At 37.0% G+C, this 23,571-nt stretch overlaps 1 protein-coding gene across 1 annotated transcript in view; it reads right to left on the bottom strand.

Annotated features, from left to right (window-relative positions):
- Positions 1-23,571, bottom strand: part of LOC114462791 (A.superbus venom factor 2-like) — a 71,184-nt gene that overhangs the window by 25,862 nt on the left and 21,751 nt on the right. The window contains exons 18-26 of the mRNA XM_028445829.1: positions 23,015-23,255; positions 21,035-21,120; positions 19,674-19,813; positions 19,376-19,585; positions 17,211-17,271; positions 13,273-13,356; positions 13,001-13,204; positions 9,136-9,211; positions 8,227-8,389 (exon numbers count right to left, since the gene is read on the bottom strand). Coding sequence (XP_028301630.1) covers positions 8,227-8,389; positions 9,136-9,211; positions 13,001-13,204; positions 13,273-13,356; positions 17,211-17,271; positions 19,376-19,585; positions 19,674-19,813; positions 21,035-21,120; positions 23,015-23,255 — 1,265 coding nt within the window. The remainder of the gene's footprint in view (positions 1-8,226; positions 8,390-9,135; positions 9,212-13,000; positions 13,205-13,272; positions 13,357-17,210; positions 17,272-19,375; positions 19,586-19,673; positions 19,814-21,034; positions 21,121-23,014; positions 23,256-23,571) is intronic.

Here is a 23,571-nt window from a genome sequence, read left to right as displayed (position 1 = left end):
ATTTTTTGACCATTTTCAATTTAATTTAGGTGTATTTTGTAGATATTTTGCAGCATTTCTTTGGGGAAAAATGGGAGTTCTTTCAACAATTGGAGATTAAAAATGACTGCCATCATGTAATATAATCAAGGGAAAACTCTAAGCCCTGCAAATATTGTGAAATTTGCTTGGATTTGTGTGTTTGGAGGGGCAGCGATATCTACAACAATTAGTAGGTCATTTACACAATAACTCATATTTTCTCTATCATTGTTACTTTTCCTGCGGGCCACATTGGATGCTTTAAAGAGCCGGATTTGGTCCACAGGCCTTGAGTTTGACTTATATGCTGTGGGAGGAGGCTGGAGTGTGTAATGCCGAGTGAGTATGTATTATGCATCCTTGATATCATGTGTCAAAAACATAAACTCTGGCATTTTAACTCAACAATCATGAATTAAGGTCTCCAGTTAACTTGTGCACACATTTCTATGTTGTTCACTAGTGAAGGCCAATATGCCTTCACTAGTGAACGTGTCTATGGTGGCTTTCTCCAGCGTCTGACCACAGGTGTACATAGGTGTGTGGGAGCGTGATCAATATGGTGAGTCTGTCTATTGCTCTGTGTCTATATCTCCCTGTCTGTCTTCATCTCTCTGTGTGTCTCCATTTGTCTCTGTGTGTATGTCTCTGTGTCGGCCCATGTCTGAAGGCGTGTGTGTGTTAGTGGTCAGTGATTTGTCAGTGGACAACTGTCTGTTCTTCAAGTTCAGCAGTGGCCCCTCCTCCCCCTGTCATCAGTTGTTTTAAGAAATCTGTTTAAATTTGGATTGTCTGTGAATCAACGTCAGTTCAGTGTTGTCAGTGCCTTGTGGACCAACCGTCCGCTCTTTAAAGGGGACATATCATGCTAAATCCACTTTTTTAGCCCTTAAATGCATTTTGATGTATATTTAGATTGTTTAGAAGCACAGAAAAGTTCAAATGAATCTCTTAAGGTGCTCCGTTGATATCTTTATATTCTGCTTTGGTCATATTTTTCAATCTGTTTCGATTTTTCGATTCTCTATTACGTTTTTTGAATAATAACGTCAGCAGAACTACCAAATTAGTACATCGACTCCAGGCCCAACACTTCGAGCAATCCGCCCTTTTTATTTCTCGCTTTTATTTTGTAGTCCAAGCTCCAGGATGCAGAAGTTACGAGAGGAGAAATCAAAATGTTTGGTTGTTGGATGTAGTAACCCACACGCTTCATTACACCGTCTCCCAGCATCAGAACCTTTTCAAAGTTCCTGGTTGAGTTTTATTTTTCACGGAAATGTACCCACATCTGTGGGTAAGGTCATTTTTGTGTGTGCGCAGCACTTCAAGGATGACTGCTTCTGCAACCTCTGCCAGTATAAAGAAGGATTTGCCGAAAGACTTTGTCTGATTGAGGGTTCAATTCCTTCTATCTTTGGAGACGACGAACAGAGCACTTCGGTAAGCTGTAAATAACGCTAAAAAGTGTAATGATAAGACGTCTGTCATTGTTTTGTTAGCATTAGCAGTTGCACCGTCTTCATATGTTAGCGCTGTGTGCTCGTTTTAGATCCTTGATGATACGCCTACGTGATTTAATTTAAGTCTAAAGTTTTCATGAGTGATTTCATTTTGCCGTTTTTGTCTCCGAAAAGACTGTATTAAAATGCATTTCGTGACGTTAGCTTGGCGCTAGCGTTAGCTCGGTGCTTGTGTTAGCTCACTTGTTAGGGTTCTGCAGGTTCATCATCTTTATTTTCATTTCGCTCCGCCGGGTCAGACTCTGGCTTGAACATGTAAGGCTGGATGGACAAGTCTTCTGTTGTTGACATTGTGTAAATAACGTGTGAATAAACTTTTTCTGCGCCGCTACATAATCGTATCTCTTCTATCAAACTACAAAAATGGCCGAGCAGGGTGGAGTTGAACCTGGAGAGGGGGCGGGGTATGAAGTGTCTCATTTGCATTTAAAGAGACCGCACCAAAACGAGTTGCTCTTAGAAGCACATCAGAAAAGGGGTAGAAAAGGGGCCTGTGGAGCTATAATAATGAGGAATTCAGACCCAAGCAGTGCAGTTCCGCTTTATATAGACCACAACTGTATGATTTATATGTAAAAAGGAAGGATTTAAAACCATGATATGTCCCCTTTAAAGATACAGCGTGTGTTTCTGTTTTGTTTTGACTCATTTGCTGTGATGGCCAAAAGGGTGCTTTCACACATGCCTCTTTGCTCCGCATCATGCTTCGCTTCCTCGGATACTCCGGTCTTTTTGCGATATGTGAAAGGTCACTGAAACTCTGGTTGTTTTAGGATTTCCTTTCTGTCCAATTGGCGACCGACCGTTTCGCCTGTTTGACGTAGTTCAGAAAGTTTGGTGCGCTTGGCAAATAGAATGTGTGAAAGCGGACCGGACCAAATCCACGTTAATCAATCTTGTTTTAGAGTAATTTGGTGTAGCAAAACGGTAAAAACGTCACATTCAGAGGGATGTAACGTTTTTGTGAGCGGAAGGGTCCACAACACGTCTTCACTATGATTATTGTTTCTGGACATACTATTCTGGTAAGTAAACATGCATGTTTATCCGTGAACACAGCATTATAAACTCTCATATTTTCACCACATAAGCAAAACAAAAGCACATGAGGCTTTTACTCCGGAGCAGAGCATCACACGCTGGAGAAGTCGTCATTTATAGCGCACAGGGAGAATCCCCAGAAAAACCACAAAGTCCGTGTTAACATGCACATAATTCTAATGTCGGAAGTTAGGAAAGCTAAGCTAAGCTAAAGCTTATCACATGGCGCTCGAGGTAATACACCTAGACGGTGCATCCAAAGAAGGAGCGATGAATGATGTGACGACATATTCGTCTTTCTTATTATTGTTTTATCTTATAGTTACTGGTATTCTCATTGCATTATTGCTATTACCTCATTATTTTATATTGTTCATTTTTATTATTGTATTATAGTTACTGGATTCTCATTATTGTATTTTGTTATTGCTATTATTATTTTATAATTGTACTACTACTGTATTATTGTTGTTGCTATTTTCATATTCTTAATTCATATTTTATCTTATAGTTACTGGTATTATCATGTAATATTATCATTGCTATTACCTTGTTTAATATTTATTATTGTATTATAGTTACTGGATTCTCATTATATTTTATTGCTATTATTATTATTACTATTACTGTTTCTACTTCTACTATTAATATCATATCCCTATCTAATTGAACTATGACTTTATTATTGTTATTGCTATTCTTATATTATTATTTATTATTTTTATAACCATTACTATTACTACTTTCACTATTAATATTATATCTCTATCAAATTGTACTACTACTGTATTGTTGTTATTGTTATTCTTATATTATTCTTTTTTTATTATTCTTTTATCTTATAGTTACTGGTATTCTCATTGTATTATTATTATTACCTTATTATTTTACATTTATTATTGTTTTTATTATTGTATTACAGTTACTGGATTCTCTGTTATTTTGTTATTGCCATTATTATTATTATTATTATTGTATAATTGTACTCCTACTGTATTAATGTTATTGGCATTATTATAATAACCATTATATATATGTATATATATTTTTTTTTTTTCAAAAAATGTTTATTAGTTTTCCATTTTAAATACAATTAACAAAATGGTCATGCTGACATAAACCATGGGATATGAAAAACAAAGGAAAAATAATACAATAAAAATAATAAGACAATCATACATCCATCCACACACACACTCACGCCAAGTGAAGCTTGCACGTAAAGATATTATACATTGTTGTACACTGTAACCCATGCCATAGTGAGCAGAGAGAGACTTATAAAAAAAACACTTATTTTGCTATAATGGTCATGTAAGGTTCCCATAATTTTTCAAAGTCCCTTTGTTTTCCTTTTACGATATATGTTAGTCTTTCTAGTCCAATGCATTCTGAAAGTTCTTTGATCCATTGTGGAATTGAAGGCGCTTCCATCCTCTTCCAGTTTAGGGCAATAACTCTCCTGGCATGCAATAGCCCAAAGTCCAGTAATTTCTTTTGCTTCTTTGTTCTTGCAAAATCTCCTGGGTATATTCCTAGTATGCAAAGCTTGGCGGAAAGGATAATCTTCACCCTAAAAACTTCTGATAGCCATTTGAGCACATCATTCCAGAATTGTAGTATATCTGTACACTCCCATACACAATGTAGAAGTGCCCCTTTATGATCTCGACATTTAGTACATGTGTCTGGAATATTGCTGGACATGTGATGAAGTATTTCAGGTGTTATATAGACCCTTGTCAACCATTTGTGTTGGAGTAACTTTCGTCGTGTATTAATTGTTTCTTTTTGAGCCCTCAAACAAGCTTCATTCCAATCTGTTTCATCTATATATTCATGTATGTCATTTCTTCAAGCATTTAATTTATCTGTTGTTGAATCTGGTGAATTAGACCTGATTAAATTATAATATTTTGACATTAAACCTTTTTGTTCACGCTTTTTGAGAGGATTTTCTTCTATTAGTGATAGATTGGGAATATGTAAAATGTCTTCAGATTTGGATGAGAGAAAACATTTTAGTTGTAGGTATTTGAAGAAATGCTTTGTAGGAATTTGGAACTTATGACACAATTCACCAAACGTAAGGAGTAATCCATCCTCATACAAATCTTTAACCGTTTGAACACCCTTCACCTTCCATAGTTTAAATCCTCCATCCTGTTTGCCAGGTGTGAAGTGTTCATTATTAAACAAGGGAGTGAATCGGGATAATGATAAAGAATCATTAATATGTTTATGTGCATTGTGCCACACGATAATAGTTTTTTTAAAAAAAAGGGATTCTTAGTCTGTTTCTTAAAGGGGACATATCATGGTTTTAAATCCTTCCTTTTTACATGTAAATCATACAGTTGTGGTCTATATAAAGCAGAACTGCACTGCTTGGGTCTGAATTCCTCATTATTATAGCTCCCCAGACCCCTTTTCTACCTTTTTCTGATGTGCTTCTAAGAGCAACTCGTTTTGGTGCGGTCTCTTTAAATGCAAATGAGACACTTCATACCCCGCCCCCCTCTCCAGGTTCAACTCCACCCTGCTCGGCCATTTTTGTAGTTTGATAGAAGAGATATGGCTATGTAGCGGCGCAGAAAAAGTTTATTCACACGTCATTTACACAATGTCAACAACAGAAGACTTGTCCATCCAGCCTTACATGTTTGAGCCAGAGTCTGACCTGGCGGAGCGAGATGAAAATGAAGATGATGAACCTGCAGAACCCTAACAAGTGAGCTAACACAAGCACTGAGCTAACGCTAGCGCCAAACTAACGTCACGAAATGCATTTTAATACAGTCTTTTCGGAGACAAAAACGGCAAAATGAAATGACTCATGAAAACTTTAGACTTAAATTAATCCACGTAGGCGTATCATCAAGGATCTAAAACGAGCACACAGCGCTAACATATGAAGACGGTGCAACTGCTAATGCTAACAAAACAATGACAGGGAGGTCTTATCACACTTTTTAGCGTTATTTACAGCTTACCGAAGTGCTCTGTTCGTCGTCTCCAAAGATAGAAGGAATTGAACCCTCAATCAAACAAAGTCTTTCAGCAAATCCTTCTTTATACTGGTGGAGGTTGCAGAAGCAGTCATCCTTGAAGTGCTTCACACACACAAAAATGACCTTACCCACAGATGTGGGTACATTTCTGTGAAAAATAAAACTCAACCAGGCACTTTGAAAAGGTTCTGATGCTGGGAGACGGTGTAATGAAGCGTGTGGGTTACTACATCCAACAACCAAACATTTTGATTTCTCCTCTCGTAACTTCTGCATCCTGGAGCTTGGACTACAAAATAAAAGTGAGAAATAAAAATGGCGGATTGCTCAAAGTGTTGGGCCTGGAGTCGATGTCCTAATTTGGCAGTTCCGATGACGTTATTGTTCAAAAAACGTAATAGAGAATCGAAAAATCAAAACGGATTGAAAAATATGACCAAAACAGAATATAAAGATATCAACGGAGCACCTGAAGAGATTAATTTGAACTTTTCTGTGCTTCTAAACAATCTAAATATACATCAAAATGCATTTAAGGGCTAAAAAAGTGGATTTAGCATAATATGTCCCCTTTAAGAGTTTTTAAATTGGCTGAATAAATATAATTATTAAGAGGCAAATCTGGAATGGATTGTTGTTCAATAGTCATCCAAGTTGGAGGTGAGTTTGTGCAAAAATAATGTGAAGCTGATGTTAATTGGGCAGTCATGTAATACCATCTAAGGTTTGGGAGTTGAAGCCCCCCTCTTTCATAGGGCAAGTACAGTAATTTAAACCGAAGCCTCGCTTTCTGATTGTGCCATGTTTTGTTTAGGTTATCAAAGAATGTTTGTGATAATGGCAGGGGGAGTGTCTGGAAGTAATACAAGAATTTGGGTAAAATTGACATCTTCAGGATATTTATTCGTCTTATCATGGAGATGGGTAAGTTTGACCAACGATTTAAAGTTTCTGTAACCTTGTCTACCAGGGGGGCATAATTAGTAGCAACTATTTTGTTCAAATCTGGAGTAATTTTGATGCCTAAGTAGTTAAATCCATCTGTGGCAATAGTAAAATTAATTTTCACTGTAGGATTTTTTCTGTCCTCTTCATTAAGAAACATAAGTATAGATTTACTGTTGTTAATTTTATATCCAGAAAACATTCCAAATTCTTCAATTAAGTTCACCGGGTTAGGGATGGTATTTTTTAGGTCTGTCAGAAAAAATATAATGTCATCGGCAAATAAAGATATAAGATGATTTTCCGCCCAATAAATACCCCCCATAGTCCCATCTGAGTTCTCACTGCAATGGCTAAAGGTTCCATGGCCAGAGTAAATAGAATTGGACCATTATATTCTTAAACTCCTTTTTAATTATTAATGTTTTATATTATAGTTACTGGTATTCTCATTGTATTATTAGCATTGCTATATTATCATCATATTTATTCTCATTGTATTATTAGCATTGCTATATTATCATCATATTTATTCTCATTGTATTATTAGCATTGCTATATTATCATCATATTACCATATCATTATTTAATATTTTATTATTGTTTTTTTTATCATACTATTGTTACTAAATTCTTATTATATTACTTTGTTATTGCTATTATTACTATTAATATTATTATAACCATTACTATTATTACTATTACTATTTTCGCTAAGATTATTATATTCGTATCATCAGCTTTATTATTATCAGGGCTCTACACAAACTTATCCAGTGGTGGCACTGGTGTGACCAACTTTCTCTGTTAGTCGAGGGAGTGTACAGGATAGCCATGCATGCTGATGAATAGTTGACTTAACTGGCGTACTTTTGTATGAAGTAAAGATTGACAGTGACTCGAGATATATTTGGAAAATGTTTTAGCGTCAATGTTAACTTTTTCTGTAACAAGCAGTGGCTGAAGTGATTATAATAATAATGGGTCCACAACACGGCTCCACTATGATTGTTTGTTCTGCGCAAGAGTGAGTCTTTCTTATATTATTCTATGTGCTAAGAAAGATGCTAGCAGCGACAATGTAAACACATACACACACACACGGCTGACGCGCGTTCGTGCACTACACCGGGATGAAAATACTGAACTCACACAGAGCCGTTTAGAGAGAGTTGCGACGTTGGTGTTGCAAAACGTTTATTTTTCGTGGTACTTCTGTGTGTCTCTTGACAACCTGCGACGGATTATGTGCAAGACGCGCGCGAGAGATGGATGGAGAGACACACACATACACACAGTATTTATAATAAAAATATACTAAATGAGTAAAATAAAACAAAAAAATAAACAATACTTATACCAAAAATAAACCAAATGACGCCAGAATCACACTACAATGGCAACAAAAAACAATTATACAAAAAAATGCACAAAACAATAACTGAAAGATAGAAAAAAACACATAATGATGACATTAAACCAGGAAAATTGTACCCACATTTTGCACTTGCATATATACCCCTTATGCTCCCACATGAATGCATACTTACGACGGGCACTGTACTAGTGTTTTAAATGTTAAACAATGTAGGCCTATTCATATTAAAAATGGGTGCTTTAAAATGCAAAAAAGACTAAAAATGCGTGTATCAGTGTGTGTGTGAGGCCGTCAGCCTCTTTCTTACCATCATTGTGGGGCTGTAAACAGGGTTGTCTTCTCTGAACATTGTGTCAGGACCACTGATTTTGTGTTTTATGAGGTAAAGGATGGGGTCACACACTTCTTTCTGTTTGATGCCGATGAAGGAGTTGGCCATGGAAAACACCTTCACCACATATGCTGTGATCCTGACAGCCAAAAAAAAAAAAAAAAAAAACTTATTTAGCAAACAATTCAACTTTCACTGATTTATATACGACATATCAGTACAGGTTCAACAAAAGTTCATGAGGAAATCACTTCAGATACAGAGCAACAATAGTAGTTATAGATCTTATAATGTTCTATCTTAAATATTCTTCATTTAATTGAACAAAATTACAGTATATCCAAAACCAAAACTAAGGGATTCATTTATAATCAGGCTTTTAAATTGTTTTTCTAAATTGTTTTTTGTTTTGTTTTTCACATAGGCCCTGGAAACCTTATATTGTCATTATGTTTAAAAAAGTGAATGAATGATTTTACTTCAGTTTAAAAACATAAATAAATAAAATTCAATGCATAATAATAATAAGCAAATGAAAAAGGAATAGGCTGAAACTCAAAGGCTCATTTTGGCCTATCATTTACATCATAGGATTAATCGAGCAAATCAGAATACATCATCAGTACAAGGACAAATACGCTTGAGTTTACACTGGAAATCAAATTAAGCCAAGTTTTAATTCACATTGTAACCTTCAATCCTTTTTTTTTTTATCTTAAAAATCCATTATTAGAAAACCTCCAATATCTTGAGGTTCATGATCTCTCAATACAATAACTGCGTTGAACTGGTGAAGCTCTACATTTCACAGTAAATGGTTGAAATATGAAACAACTGGTAATAAGTGAGAGTCTAAGAATGGTGACAGGTACAATGGGTCAGTACCATGTACTGGCTCCTTGATGTTTGTAAGGTGGGTAAGAACCATCAGGCCTTCTGTACGCCAGCTGTCTCTCATAGCCTGAAAACAAAGGACGAGCACGTTCACAGATGACACATAGAATTACAGACATTCAACCGCAGGCAAAAGTAATGGATTACTAGTACTCACGTTACTGTAAATGAGTTGCTTTTATGGGTACTTGTACTTTTTGAGTATGGTATATTTCTAAATCAGTAATTTTTACTTCTACTTACTGAACATTATAAAATAAGTAAAATAATTCATTACATTTCTACACCCAACCGTTACTGAGTAAATTATTATTTATTGTTTTAAAATGATCAACGGACATTGTGAAACTACAAAAAAATTAAATGACCAGGCAACAATCAAATGCATCACATCATAGCCGACCAATGAAATTAAACGCCAAAACTGCATTGAATGCTGGTTATTTCAGCCCGAGAATTTTTTTAATTTAAAAATTTTTTTTACATTTAACAAAGCTTTTGTTTCATACAGATACCTTTGTGGAAAATAAATTAAGTTCCAATTGTGCAAGATTCTCTTCTTTTTAAGTTTATACATGAGATGTTTACTGTACGGAAGAAAACTGTGGCAAGATTTATCACCAAAAATAAACGTGGGGGGTTAAAGTAAGTAGTAACTTTTACTTTGAGTACCATTTATTGGAGATACTTTTTACTTGTACGTACTTGCAGTATTTTATGTATGATTTACTTGTAATTGAGTACAATTTCAATCAAGTAACAGTACTTCTACTTGAGTAGGATATAACAATACTCTTGTTGTCTTTTGTGTAAGTCTTTAATGTGATGTCTGGTTATACAAACTTGCAAACCAGTCTGTTAGTGATGGATATGTAATGTGGGCGGATCAGATGTGGGGCACAAAATATTGGGAGGAGAAAATGTCAAAAGCGTATCAATCAAAAACTAATAGTTGACTTTATTTGGCTTCACATTTCATTACTTTTCTTATTTTGATGGGTACAATTGATTAAAGCTGATATCCAGAGGATGAAAAGCGAAAGAGAAAATTCAAAAGCGAACATCTCGCCTGCCTCTGCCAATCTACCAGAAGCCACGCCTCTACTTTTGTGCATGCGCATTGCGGAACATAACAACAGTGTTCAACAAAACCAACACACGTGTAGTATTATTTTTCAATAATGAAACACTTATGGTAGTTTGATCAAACCATTTTTATTACCTGTCCATGAGAAATGCTGTTTGGAATCCTTTTAAAAGCCGCAAGTCCCTCCACCTTTGAAAAGCAGCTCAGAGATAAATTCTGTTGCGATTACAAAGACGTTTATCCGTAAGCTTTGTACCCGGACTTTTCTTTTGTTTTTTAGTAGAAGCTTTGGTGTTTCAGAGCCCTCCTCCATGATGCTATGCTGCTCAGAGTGATACCTGTTTGATATTGTGACGCGGGGCCTTTGTTTCTTGCACAGTTTACACACGCGCGTTCATGTCTCCACTACAAGTAGTCGAAGCCTATTGGCTGGGCGATCGCGGCGCAATTTGCAATTTGTATAGGGGTCTATGCAACCTTTTCGCAGTGACATCATCATCCGGGACATTTGCCTGAGCAACGCCCTTTGCCATTTTAAGAGGGGTTTACATTTGCCTGACAACCATTTACACAATTTACCGCGGACAACACAAAGGTTTTACTCAATGTTGTATGAATATTTCAGCAGATTAGAGCCAAAGGCCAAGCACCGACATGAAGGGAAGTTACATCTAGTTGGTTTAGAATCATGTCCAATACGAAACACCTCAAGGTTAATGGAAAAACAACCAGACAACATGGCCAGATCTCCAATGGTCTGTTATTTATGAGTAGCTCATTAACAGCCCTGACGTCTACACTATGGAGAAGATGAGGACTTACAAAAGCTTGGATGCATATATTTTCATTAAGGTAGGCTTATGTATGTGTTTTTGTGTCTATATAGGCCTGTGTCATCATGATAATTGGCTTGTTACACAATGTGGCTATGCCAGGCTAGCGCCATTAATAATAATAATAATAATAATAATAATAATAATAATAATAATAATACAGCCTAACTTAAAACAAACGGGTATATGAAGCACATTTGTTTATTTAATATACTTACAGTTCATATACAAGTCAAGGCATTGCATATTTAATGTTAATTTCACGTTGCTTGTCTTCAAGTTAGACATACTAGACATAAACATTTCAGTCATTACAAATTACAATTGAAATGTAGGCTAATTCATAATCAGCATCATAAAATCAGTCAGGAAAAAATTAGATCCCCAAAATACACAACCTACCATTAACAAAATGTCTACTGCAAATATACGACCACTTTGATTTAGGGATCCATGTTGTTCCATCGACGTTTGTTCACCTCAGTGCTTGGATCCATAAGTTCCGTTTCTGGCCTTTTTCTGTCAGTATTCTGTAAAAGTCTATCTTTTCCTTCAGCCAGGCGTGGTTATGACAGCCAAATACTACGCAGGATTTGGGCATTATACGCTAAAAATTAGCCAGACCTGCGAAATCTCCACCGTGATACCAGCGGTAAATAGCGGTTGTCAGGTAAATGATTACCACTCTTAAAATGGCGGCGCGCGTTGCCAAGTCAAGTGTTGACGTCACGCAAAAAGGTGTATAGGACGAAGGAGGGACTTATATACATTGACGTACTGTATATGAATGACCACCGGCAGTAAACCATAGTAAAAGACTAGTTTGGTATTTTTTCGAATTTTAACATAGCTTTCTAAAAAACTCTGAATATCAGCTTTAAGCATAAAATTATAATGATGATATTTTTTCAATGTGCTGAACATATATTGCATGCACTGGGATCAATTTGACCCTAAGCTGTTTTAGCTGTTTAAAACTTGTCTGTCTGTGGGTGACCCATGTGTGACCTTACATCCCTACACCTGCAGGTGTTGAGTTGATACATGACATGAGGGGGCTGGGGGGTGTAGCACGTACAATCATATTTATCAAACCTGGGACTATTTGCAGTGCCTGTTTCTGCGTATAGATTTAGTTTCTCCCACAGGTAGCTGGTAACTCCCAGCATTACACACAACACAGAGACACGGCTGCAGTGATTATTGCTAGAATACGCAGTGGAAATAAAAATAACTGATGTTTAATTCACCCATAAACCTTTCTGGCATCCAAAATAATCGATACAAAATAATTAAAATCAGCTCTCCTACATTCTCCATTTTGAACACAACACACGCAAAACTCTCATTTGAGCGCTCCAATCTCAGTAGCAGTCGGGGAGGAAATAACGCCTCCAAAATATTTAGGCACGCAAAGAATATTCTGCTGAATATGCAAATCATAAGCAAATAATCTGTTCGCATATATTTTACAGGCAGCAGTTGGACTGTAAAGATGAGAATTGTAATGAATGATGTTTCTAAAACTGAAAAACCGTTTGTTTTCGACAGTCTGTGAAGAGGCTGTTTCATATTCCTTCCAAACACCTTTGTATGACAACTTTCAAAGATAATGAATAGGGGAACTGCCCTGTGATGGACTGGCGCCCTGTCCAGGGTGTACCCCCGCCAAGCGCCCTATGAGAGCCGGAGATTGGCACCGGCAGACCCCCGCGACCCTGTTAAACGGGAAATAAGCGGGTAAGAAAATGGATGGATGGATGGATGAATAGGGGAACATGAAGATTTTTTTCCTCATTTGGATAATGACGAGTCACATGGCCATGTGATTTGTTAGTTAGGTAGTATCATCACAAATAAAAGCATATGCAAATCTTCTTTGGTTAAATTACTGTCCCTGTTTTGAGTTTTGAAAATACACATATCTTCTTCTCACCTGTCCTGATGTAGCGGAGAGCCTCCTCCCTGCGCTGCACTCCAACTTTCTCCCAGCCTTTGGTTTTATCCAGGTAGAGAGTGGCGATTAGCGGCAGTGTAATGCTAGCTAAGTTCTGCTCCACACAGCCACCGGGCATCCGGATCAGAGTGCCCAGAGAGTCCTCACTGATGGAGTTCTCAATGCTGTCTGCTAAGACGTTGCCTGAAGGATAAAACACAGCAGATGTGAAGAATCCACCAAACTTCTCTGGTTGCTCTTACAACTTTTACCTCTGATATTGATGAACGCCTCTGGCACTGAGTGTGGCACAACAGACTTCAGTTCAGGCTTGCTCGCACGAACCCTCTGGATTCCTGTGGAGGACGTAAGGTGATGACACACTTAAAGTGTAAGTGCACCCTAAAACCACTGTTTTCTGCTGAATAAATTTAAGATTAGGTATAAAGTAATGTAGTTTAATGATCCTGGTCCCACTCTTCACATTTTAATCTAAGTGTTTAATGTTTTTAGTTGTAAAATGTCAGAGTGACTGTCCTCTATGGGTTAAACACTGGCTATTACAATAAAATGTTGCTATTGGCTGTGATTACATCAGTGACATCTTATTGGGTCCGTGATGTTAGTAGATTTTTCCCTTTCCAAAGAGTCAGTGCGTACTGATAAAATACTATGGATTACCCGAACCTCAAAGTATTTATTTATTTTGTTATTTTTTTCCCAATGTCCATCCATCAATTTTCTGACTTGCTTGCTCTTTTTTTTCAGGGTTGTGGGGGTCTGCTGGTGCCTATCTCCAGCTTTCATTCAGGCGGGGGTGCACCCAGTCCATCGCAGGGCATTTTCCCAATGTTTTGGGGAATTTTTTTCCTAAAGGTCTCATGTCATACTATTTTTCACTAATCTCCATTTGTTCTAAGAACCCCAAAAACATAGTATTTGAGATTTATTTTCCCAAACTCGGGCCCGCCCTCCTCCCACCCACTCCGTAGCCGAGCTCACGCTGCTTTATAAACACTAAACAGAGTGGGGGGGGCGGGGCGTTCACTTGTACATACATAGCACTGTGCGAAGCACGCTGAAATGCTCACCTTCGTGGGCGTGTTTGTTTACATGTTAATCACAGCAGAGAGCTTCCTGGAGGCGCGGCTTCTCCAGCTCAGTGCCGCATCAAATTCGTCATCAAAGTGGGAACGCGTCATCAAATTGGAGCGAGGTGTTTGGGCTCGCCCTGCAGTAAGAAAGGAGCAAATCACCCTCTAACTAACGATTGAGTGAATCAATAAATAACTTTGGGCCCAAATAGCAATTTCACATTGTTTAAAGCACAGAAAAGTTGATTTAGCTTAACATGGGCCCTTTAAACATTGATAACAAAGTTGAAATAACAATATTGGGTCATTTTTGGCCCACAGAACGCCAAGGTGGAATTTGGTGGTTGTGCCAGAGATAAAAGCAGCAATTATCGTCGGCTACATCTGAGAAAATAACTTTTTCCTATAGTGTGCATTCCTCCTATCCGTTTTTCTCTTACATGCAGTATTTAGAAATCACTAAATCAGGTGTTACTGTGAACAAATATTTCAACATACTAGTAGGTCTACTGGTATTTTTACTCTGCTTCAATTTTATGGGTTTCTTTCTGGGGCTGACATGTACTATGTCTCTGAGTTTGTTTACTTAGTACCTCACACCAAAAGAGATGCAGTCAAATTACAAGTAAGGGAAAAGGAGCTATGTGTCACAATGGTCAGTTGCCCCTCCAGTAGGCGCTCTTAAAAAGGTTCCTAAACTATCACAGTCCTGTACTTCATCGAAGATTTAACCTGAAGCCATGTACCTCACAATAATGTAATGTCATATACAATGCAGCCCTACAGTGAAATTTGTCTCTGAATTTTACCAATCCTGTTGATGAATAATATGTCATTAAAAAAAGAGTAATAATCTGTCAGCACACAATGAAACATATTATTCAGAATTATCAAATGCATTTAATTAATTAGCCTTCTGGCATTTTCAGTGAGAAACAATCTATTATTTTGGAAAAGGAAATGTCGTCAGATTGTCACTTTTTTATAATGAGATTTTTGTCACCACTAGGGGGCAGTCTTACATGGGCCAATGTTGTATTTTGTGGCAATGCATGGAGGCGTCTGACTGCTGCTCTATTTATATTCAAGTTTGTAATGTTTTTAACTTTTATTCACGTACCTCCGATGACAATTTGCGTACCCCAGATTGGGAACCTAGGAACTAGAATATATTGATCAGAGCTGAGATGATAAGATTTTTTTTTGTTCAAAACCTAAAAAATTATGTCCTTAGCTTTCCCGTATAGCCTTTTAAAAAATGTATGCTTGATACACAGTGTAACGCGTTACCGCCTGAACGTCACTTTTGACAGTAACTAGTACCGTAAAGCAATATTTTTCTAAAGAAATAACGCCGTTACCGTTACGATATGGTGCGTTTGTCCGTTACTTTGCTAGCTGCAGTGTACTTCCTGTTTACATTGGCGCTACATTTTTTTGCGGGATGCCGTGCCAAACACGGTAAAACAGTAGAAGAAGAAGCATTGTCAGCGTGTTTCTGTTTACATCACGTGCGGCAATCATGGCGAGTCAATGCGAGAGCAGAACGAGCTTCTCAGAGTGGATATACGCACATTATTTTTGTCTCCAAAAGATGCATCAGTGAAGCTAAGCTAACGCTGCAACTGGATTTTAACGGACTGTGACTGTTATCCAGGGACAGGTCAGCCAAACTATTGCATGGTATGTTGTTGCCTGTCACTGCTGCTGAGTCACTGCTAACAGCAGCTCATTAACCTGATATGTTTAGCATTGTGTAGCTGAGAAAAATGCTGTGAATTTCATTTTCCACATTTATTTTCATAAGCATTTTCAACAACAGAATGTGCACCTGGAATATGCACAGTTTACTTTACATTACTGTGCTAGGGCTGAAAAATTACTGTTTTAATTTTGGAGCAGCTGTTTTGTGCTTTATATGCACATCATTTATGGTTGTTTTATAGCAGTTGATCAACAGTAGATTATTTTATTATTACATCACTAATATGAAGCTGTATGGACACAAATGACCCAAAATAAATAACACATTCTTTAATTCTAAGTAACTCAAAAGTTACTTTTTCCAGTAACGCATTACTTTTTGGTGTAAGTAATCAAAACACTAACTGAGTTACTTTGTTAATGAAGTAACTAGTAACGGTAACTAGTTACTTTTTTTCAGTAACTAGCGCAACACTGTTGATACACCAGTTGCTACCATTAGAAAAAGTTTTAAAAAAAAGACAGGTAGCAAGTCACACACACACACACACACACACACACACACACACATATTTATATACAAAGTACACAAAACGACAACAGAAATGCACAAAAACATACAAAAAGGCTCCAAAAAATATACATTACGGAAAAATACACCCAACGACAACAAAAATATGAAAATGACTCAGAATACAAAAAACTAAACAATAACACAAAAAATACACAAAATGACAACAGAAATACACAATACTACATCAAAGAAGGTACAAAAATACACAAAATGACAACAGAAATACACAATACTACATCAAAGAAGGTACAAAAATACACAAAATGACTCAGAATCACACTACAATGGCAACAAAAAACAATAATTATACAAAAAAATACACCAAACAAAAAAAATAGAATTAAAAAAAACAACAAACACATTTATCATGCGCATTTCCCATAGAATTAAACCAGGGAAATCACACATGCTATTTTACTTTGCACCTGCAAATATACCCCTTTATAACACTACAAAGTACTGAGTATGTACACATCTTTGTACATTCAACCTTCAAAAACATACTCATTTGGCCATAATTGACAACTCTACTTAAACTCCCACTATATGAATACCTAATTTTAACGGGCGAGTAAATAAAAAGCTGCATTCTGCTTAGTTTCTTTCTTTGCTCAAGGCTACATTTGTGGTTCCATGAGTCTGGCATTAACATTATAGGGACCTTATGCTGCATGTTTACGTGCAATATATGATTTCTTAGGAAGTGAACAGTGTCTGTTTTATACAGCAATTAACTGAGAGCTTAGTATAGGCAATGTGTCAAAGGTGTGTTGTCTGATCATGTAAAATGTACAGGTTAAAATGCAGTATAGAATACGTGTAATGGTAATCAGATTACCTCCTTCAGAAGATGGGTTCAACATCATACTCCACACATGTGTCTTCTGCACTCCATCCAGCTGTTAAGATTATAAAAAAGACAAAAAATTACAGCCTTCATTTTATTACAGTAATATGTGCACAAGCACGGCAATGAAATTGTAGTAAATTCTGAACTAAAACCACCAAAAACTGCCAAATGCAGGTTTAAATTTAATATTATCTTTACCAATTACCAATGAATAAATCAATCAAATCAAATCAAATAAAATAATGATACATTCTGTAATAGGAAAACAATTTCCCATTTATTTGTGGCATTACACCTCGGAGCAGATACACTAAAATCTGAAATAAAGGGTGGTAAACCAGGTGCGTCCCTCAATCATTTGGTGGCACTGTTTGCTCACATACTGTGGGGAATTCACTAATATACTTTTAGCTCCTATAGGTGCGTGTATAGACGTGGTTGAGACCACCCTATTTAAATGAACATTTTTCTCGTTTGAAGAATTTCAATTGGAGGCAGGTGAACTTCCTTGTCTGCTGCACAAACATTCAATAATGTAGAAAACAAAATAAAAAAATAATTTATTTTTATCTTTTTTATTTATTTATTTTAAACAACAACTTTAAAACCTAATGTTATTTCTCCTCCCCTAAAAGAATGTGGCTGTTATGTCAGGTCCTGTAACTTTGCTCTTATCAGACCATGGAAAACAGGCAGATTTGGACAGAAACCGTCCTATTGATCTGTTGATGCCATTGATCTGAGTTAATGTCAATCAGTCGATCAGCACCATTTATGATCTGTGTGTGAGTTTACACCTGCCTGTCGGTCGTACTACTTTCGGTGCATAAAACAGTCAAGGCAAACCGTTCCTGGTTTGATGAAATTCATTGCGTCCGCTGCAACAACTTATTTGCATTTCCTCCTCCCATTTTTTTGCTCCCCTTGTGAGAACCATCTACATTACATATTCATCAGAGGGAAAAAGCGCATTGTGATGCGCAGTCAATTTTAAATATAAATTGTTTAAAGCACCCTGAGCTGAGCCTCATTAAAACATGTGTGGGAACAGTTTCTGGTCCATCCACATATGACAGCTTGTTTCACTCTGTAGTGGATCAAACTGTGACTTTATGTTGGACATAGTATGAAAATAGTTGAATCACTATGACCAACGTGAACAGAAGTCTGCGTCTATCACAGTTTTAATTAATCCCGCAGCAGCAGCTGAGTGATAACAGCTGCTGCGCGACGCACGTGTGGCGCTGCATTTATTCCAGGGTTAGAAGCGTGTATGAGGAAAAGGACTTGCGCACACCGGAGAATGCACGTAAAGCCAGATTTGAATGGGAACATCCACATTTCAGGGCTGCTCCACCCACAGTGCGTAACTGGGATGAAGGCGCGCAGCGATTGACTTAAGTACAGGGGAAGAATAGGGTGCAGCCAGAAACAGGCTGCGCGGCTTTTTAGACTTACTTATACTTATACTTACTTATAGAGCCCTTAGTGAATTCGCCCCCTAGATGTTAGTTATTCATTTTTTAATGTAACACAAGTTCAAATGAAAAGAGAGAGCTCAAAGTTTGCTAGATTTTAAAAGAAGAGTGTGAATTGAGTCTCAAATCATGCATGATCTTAAAAGAGTAAATAAACCCCAAAACCACTTTCTCCTGCTGAAAATAAATGTATTTGATATAAAGTAGTGTTGTTAACGGATCCTAGTCCAACTTTTGACATTTTAGTCAAAGTATTTCAATTTGGCATATTTTGTTGTAAAAATGTAAGAGTGACTGCCCTCTGTGGGTCAAAACTCGTCTATTACAATCAAATGTAGGTATTGGCTCAGATTGGTGGTTTGTGACGTTTTGGTGGCTTCTCACATCACTGTTGGCTCCGCCCCTTTTATAAAAACCAGCCCCTGTCAACTCTGCAATCTGTGGTGAGTAGGGTGGATTGAGGGAATTGTGAATAGAATTGTTCTTTGGAGACTTTATAGTTTAGACTGGGCATGTATTAACTGCTCTAGAGCCCATAATCAAGGTATTTTTTGAACTTCCAGCAAAAACCTCAGGATTTAGTTACTCTTTAATAAGGAGAGACAGTCAGATGGATGAAGGAAATTAAATTATGTAATATTTGGGCCTTACATTTCAGCCGAGAGAGGGACTCACCACCACTCGTAGAGATTTCTCAATTCTGTCTCCACCCATCCTGCCCCGACCGACCACCATCACTTCCAGATGAAGCTTCCCCACCACCACAGGTACGATGGTGTAAGGCACTGCCACAGATGAGCGGGCTGCCACCAACACTTCCTGCGTGTGTGTGTCCTTGAAAGCAACACTGCAGATACCCTCCGTCTTCATCAGCACCACGTTTACCTAAACAGGCCAATCACAGATCAGTCTGTACTATTGCTGCTATGCTTTATGAATGTGAAACAGAACCAAAGGAAGGCCCGTCTCTTACATGCATGTCATTGTCACCGTAGTTATGTATCACAGCTTTGATCTCCACCCGTTCATTCCTCGCCACAGAGTAAGGCAGCTTCAGGTCCACAAATAAATTCTTCCATACTTTTACATTGAAAGGCTCAGCAACACAGAAACCTACAGACATTTGGAAGGTTGATTTCTGTCGGCATCTGACACAGCGCTGTCTAATTTTCTTCACATTTGATACCATATTTTTTAGGTTGAAAGCATTTAACTGAAACGATTGTTAACACTTGTGTATTAGTGCAATCTTAGGCAACAATTGTGATATGCTGATGTTGGCAAACTTGAAAAATACTGGATATTTACTTAAATATACCTTATAATACAGTGAGTCTCAACTAACATCACCTTCAAATAATGAGCCACACATACACATGAGCCAAACTGAGAAAAAAATTCAACTTGAATTTGAATAAATTAAGATTTTTAGCAGTTTTTAGCCGCAATAACTGAACAAAAAAAGGAAAAGTCGCACTATTGTAAGTCTACACTGTGCTGCAAGACAAATATAGGGACCTCTACTGTATAAAATTTTACCTAATTTTCAATGTACCTCCTAAAATGTAGTGGGCCATATTGGATGTCTTAGAAGGCCAAATTGTATGGAGTGTCCAATGTAAAAACTCAGTCACTGTTTCATAGTCGACATATTTTGAAGCTCACTTTCCTCACATTTAGCTAATTTTTCTTTCATTTGAGACAGAAATTCCTGTAAACACCATGTTTTATATCATTGTTAAAAATGTGTACACATGAATAATAAATGTAAATGTTAATATCTAAATCTAAATGTAATTGTTAAACGCAAATTTAAATCTAAATCTAAATGTTAAATTGGTCGCCATGTGTAAAGCTGAATGAAAATACATATGTAAATATTTAACTTTTACATTTAGATTTAGCATTTATGTTCAGATTAATTTTTCATGTGTACACATTTTTAACAATGATATAATGCTGTTTTACATGGATTTGTCTCAAATTAACGAAAAATTAACTAAATGTGAGGAAAGTGAGCTAAATGTTCAAAATATGTCGGCTATCAAACAGTAACTGAGTTTTTACATTCGACACCACATAAATGGGCGTGTAGGCTTGAGTTTAACACATGCACCTCAAGAGACCTTATATAAGTATGTAACCATAGCTTTAAGACTGAACACTTTTAGTCAAAAGCATTTTCAGGAAAAGCATTCAACAACTGTAAGAAAAAAAAAAATCAAAGACATGATCTGTACTTGGTTTGGATCATTCTCTTTGTGAGATCAAATCATTGCTCTTTGATCTGCATTGATACTCTTCCTCCTCCTTTTGCTCATTTCCTTTCCTCACCTGTATTCGATGATGTACTGACTGCCATGATGCCCCACTCTGTGATGCTGTCAGGTAAAGCATTTCTCATTTCCTTTGTTGCTAACCTGAAAATTCAGCAGATACATTCATTATCGCCCATAATCATCAAAAAAGAAACACAAATATTAAAAGTTCCATAACATACAGTAGATCTACAGCAGAACAGGACATGTTACAAAAGCCATTAAAACATAAAAATGATGTGTTTTTATTTCTTCAAAAGTTGTCATTGATCCTCGGATAGGGATTTAGTCACAAAATTCAGTGCGTAAGTGATGTCAAGGCTTGGTTGACTCACAACTTTTTAAATCTGAATGAGGGAAAAACTGAAATTGTGGTGTTTGGCCACTGGGACCCCCCAAAATGACATGGGTCCCTTACAACAATATGTCTGTCTCTCAGCCACCAGCCTTGGCATCATTGTTGACTGTGATTTTAAACTCAATGAATAGATCGGCGCCATTGTTAAATCTAGTTTTTTATCACCTTTGTCTTTTAGCCTAAGTGAAACATTTTTTAACTTTTAAAAACTAGTCATCAAGTCATCTACTCGTGTGGACACTTTATCGCTTGCAGTTAGTCCAGAACTCCGCGGCACGACTTTTCACAGGAACCAAAAAGTATGAACATACAGAATTTCACCAATCATTGCTTCTTTTCTGTTAATTTTGGAAATTATTTTAAGATTTTGTTGTTTTTTTAAAGCTTTGAATGGACTGGCCCCTTAGTACCTCACAGACCTCCAAATTTACACTCCAGCGCGCACTCTGAGGTCTGAGGGCCATGCCGCTTGTGGTTCCTAAGACGAACCGTAAAACCAGAAGGGATAGGACATTCTCCGTTGTCAGCCTTAAGCTGTGGAACGCTCTGCCCCTCCACGTCCGAAGGGCCCCCACAGTGGAGTGTTTTAAGTCCTGTCTTAAGACCCACTTTTATTCTCAGGCTTTTAAGTCGTGTGGTCCTCTCTGTCTTTTAGTTTGTTTTTAATTTCATCTCATTGTTTTAAATATAATTTTATTGTTTTTACAATTTTTGTCATTTTTTAATGTCTTAAATATTTTTATTGTATCAAAACATTTGCTTATAAATTGTGTTACAGTATATAAATAATGTGGATTGGACAAACAAATGTTGAAAGTGGAATTTGCCACCCGAAAGTTTGTTTTTGACTCCACCATAAACAAACGGGTTGTTGTCAAATGGTCATGGGACATGAAATTTGGAAAAGTTTTGCACAATGCATTGTGGGATTTGGAAGACCGTAGAAGAATTAAAAAATGGTGCCAAAGTGAAAAGGGTTCATGACAGATTCGGCAGGGCAAGGCTAAATCTGTGCTGACACAGAGAAAGTATAAAATTTACTCTTAATAGTGGTTTTTCGGCAACTTAAATAAAATGCCCCATGTTATCATGCTACATTTACAATATGTGGAGTTTGGAGTACTGTAGAAGAATGCAAAGAGGAGACCAAAGTGGAAAAGTTTGGTAATGTTTTCACAAGCACATGTCCGTCTGTCCGTTTGTTAATGTGGATGTTTGTTAGCAGAATATCTCAAAAAGATTGGAACGGATCTAAATTAAATTTGGTGAGCTGATAGACAATATCAAAAGGAAGAACGAGTTTGTTTTTGTATATAATCCAGCAGGTTTTGTGGATACAGTATCCAGAAGAAATTTTGGAGCATAATGTGGATGTTTGGCTGGTTCTACAGCACCACCTGCTGGAGACTTTGCACCCCAAAACTTAGCGGAAGTTTGCTTTTTCTGAGTGGTTTAGAATGTGTGCAGTCTTACATTCTGAGTTTGATTCACTAGAACAAGCCCCATGTCTCCAACCATTGGGCCTTTATTAGAATAAGTGATAAAAACGTTTAGTGGTTGAGAAGATGATCATTACCTGTGAGTTCATGATTCTCCATCACATCCATCACCATAAAGAGCAAATGAAAGGTTCCTTACCCGTCTATGTCCACTTTGTTTGGCAGGGTAACATGTATCCAAAGCCACGACTCGAAGAACTTGGATCGCAGATACACCTCTTTCCTGTCCATGTATTCCCACTCTTCCTCTTCTTCCTCTTCTTCCTCCACCTCTAGCTTTACCTCCTCCTCTTCAAGCACCATGGACCTCATGGCCACCAATGGCTCCTTTTCCATATTCACATGTGAATATGCTATTAACGGCTCAAAATGTCCAAGACCTATTCAAATAGAAATCTTTAACATGTCTGTTTCTTATGCTATTAAAAAAACAAAACAATAAATACTAAACAGACCAACAATAATGTAAATAAATGTATATGTAAAGTATTTATGATTTTAAACATTCCCATCATTTAAAGAAAATATTTAAAGAGCAGATATATATTAGGGTGGTCCATTAAAGCATGGTAAAAAAAAATTTAGGATGAAATTTGAAAGAAAAAGAATATGTTTTAGAGGTTGCACAAGCTACTCAAAGTTTCCTGGAAACTAACAAATGACATAACATTATTGTAAACAAAGGTTAAGAGATTC

The sequence above is a fragment of the Gouania willdenowi genome, chromosome 1 (assembly GCF_900634775.1).
Source record: "Gouania willdenowi chromosome 1, fGouWil2.1, whole genome shotgun sequence".
NCBI classification, from domain to species: Eukaryota; Metazoa; Chordata; class Actinopteri; order Blenniiformes; family Gobiesocidae; genus Gouania; species Gouania willdenowi.
This window is presented reverse-complemented; position numbering and strand designations above follow the sequence as displayed.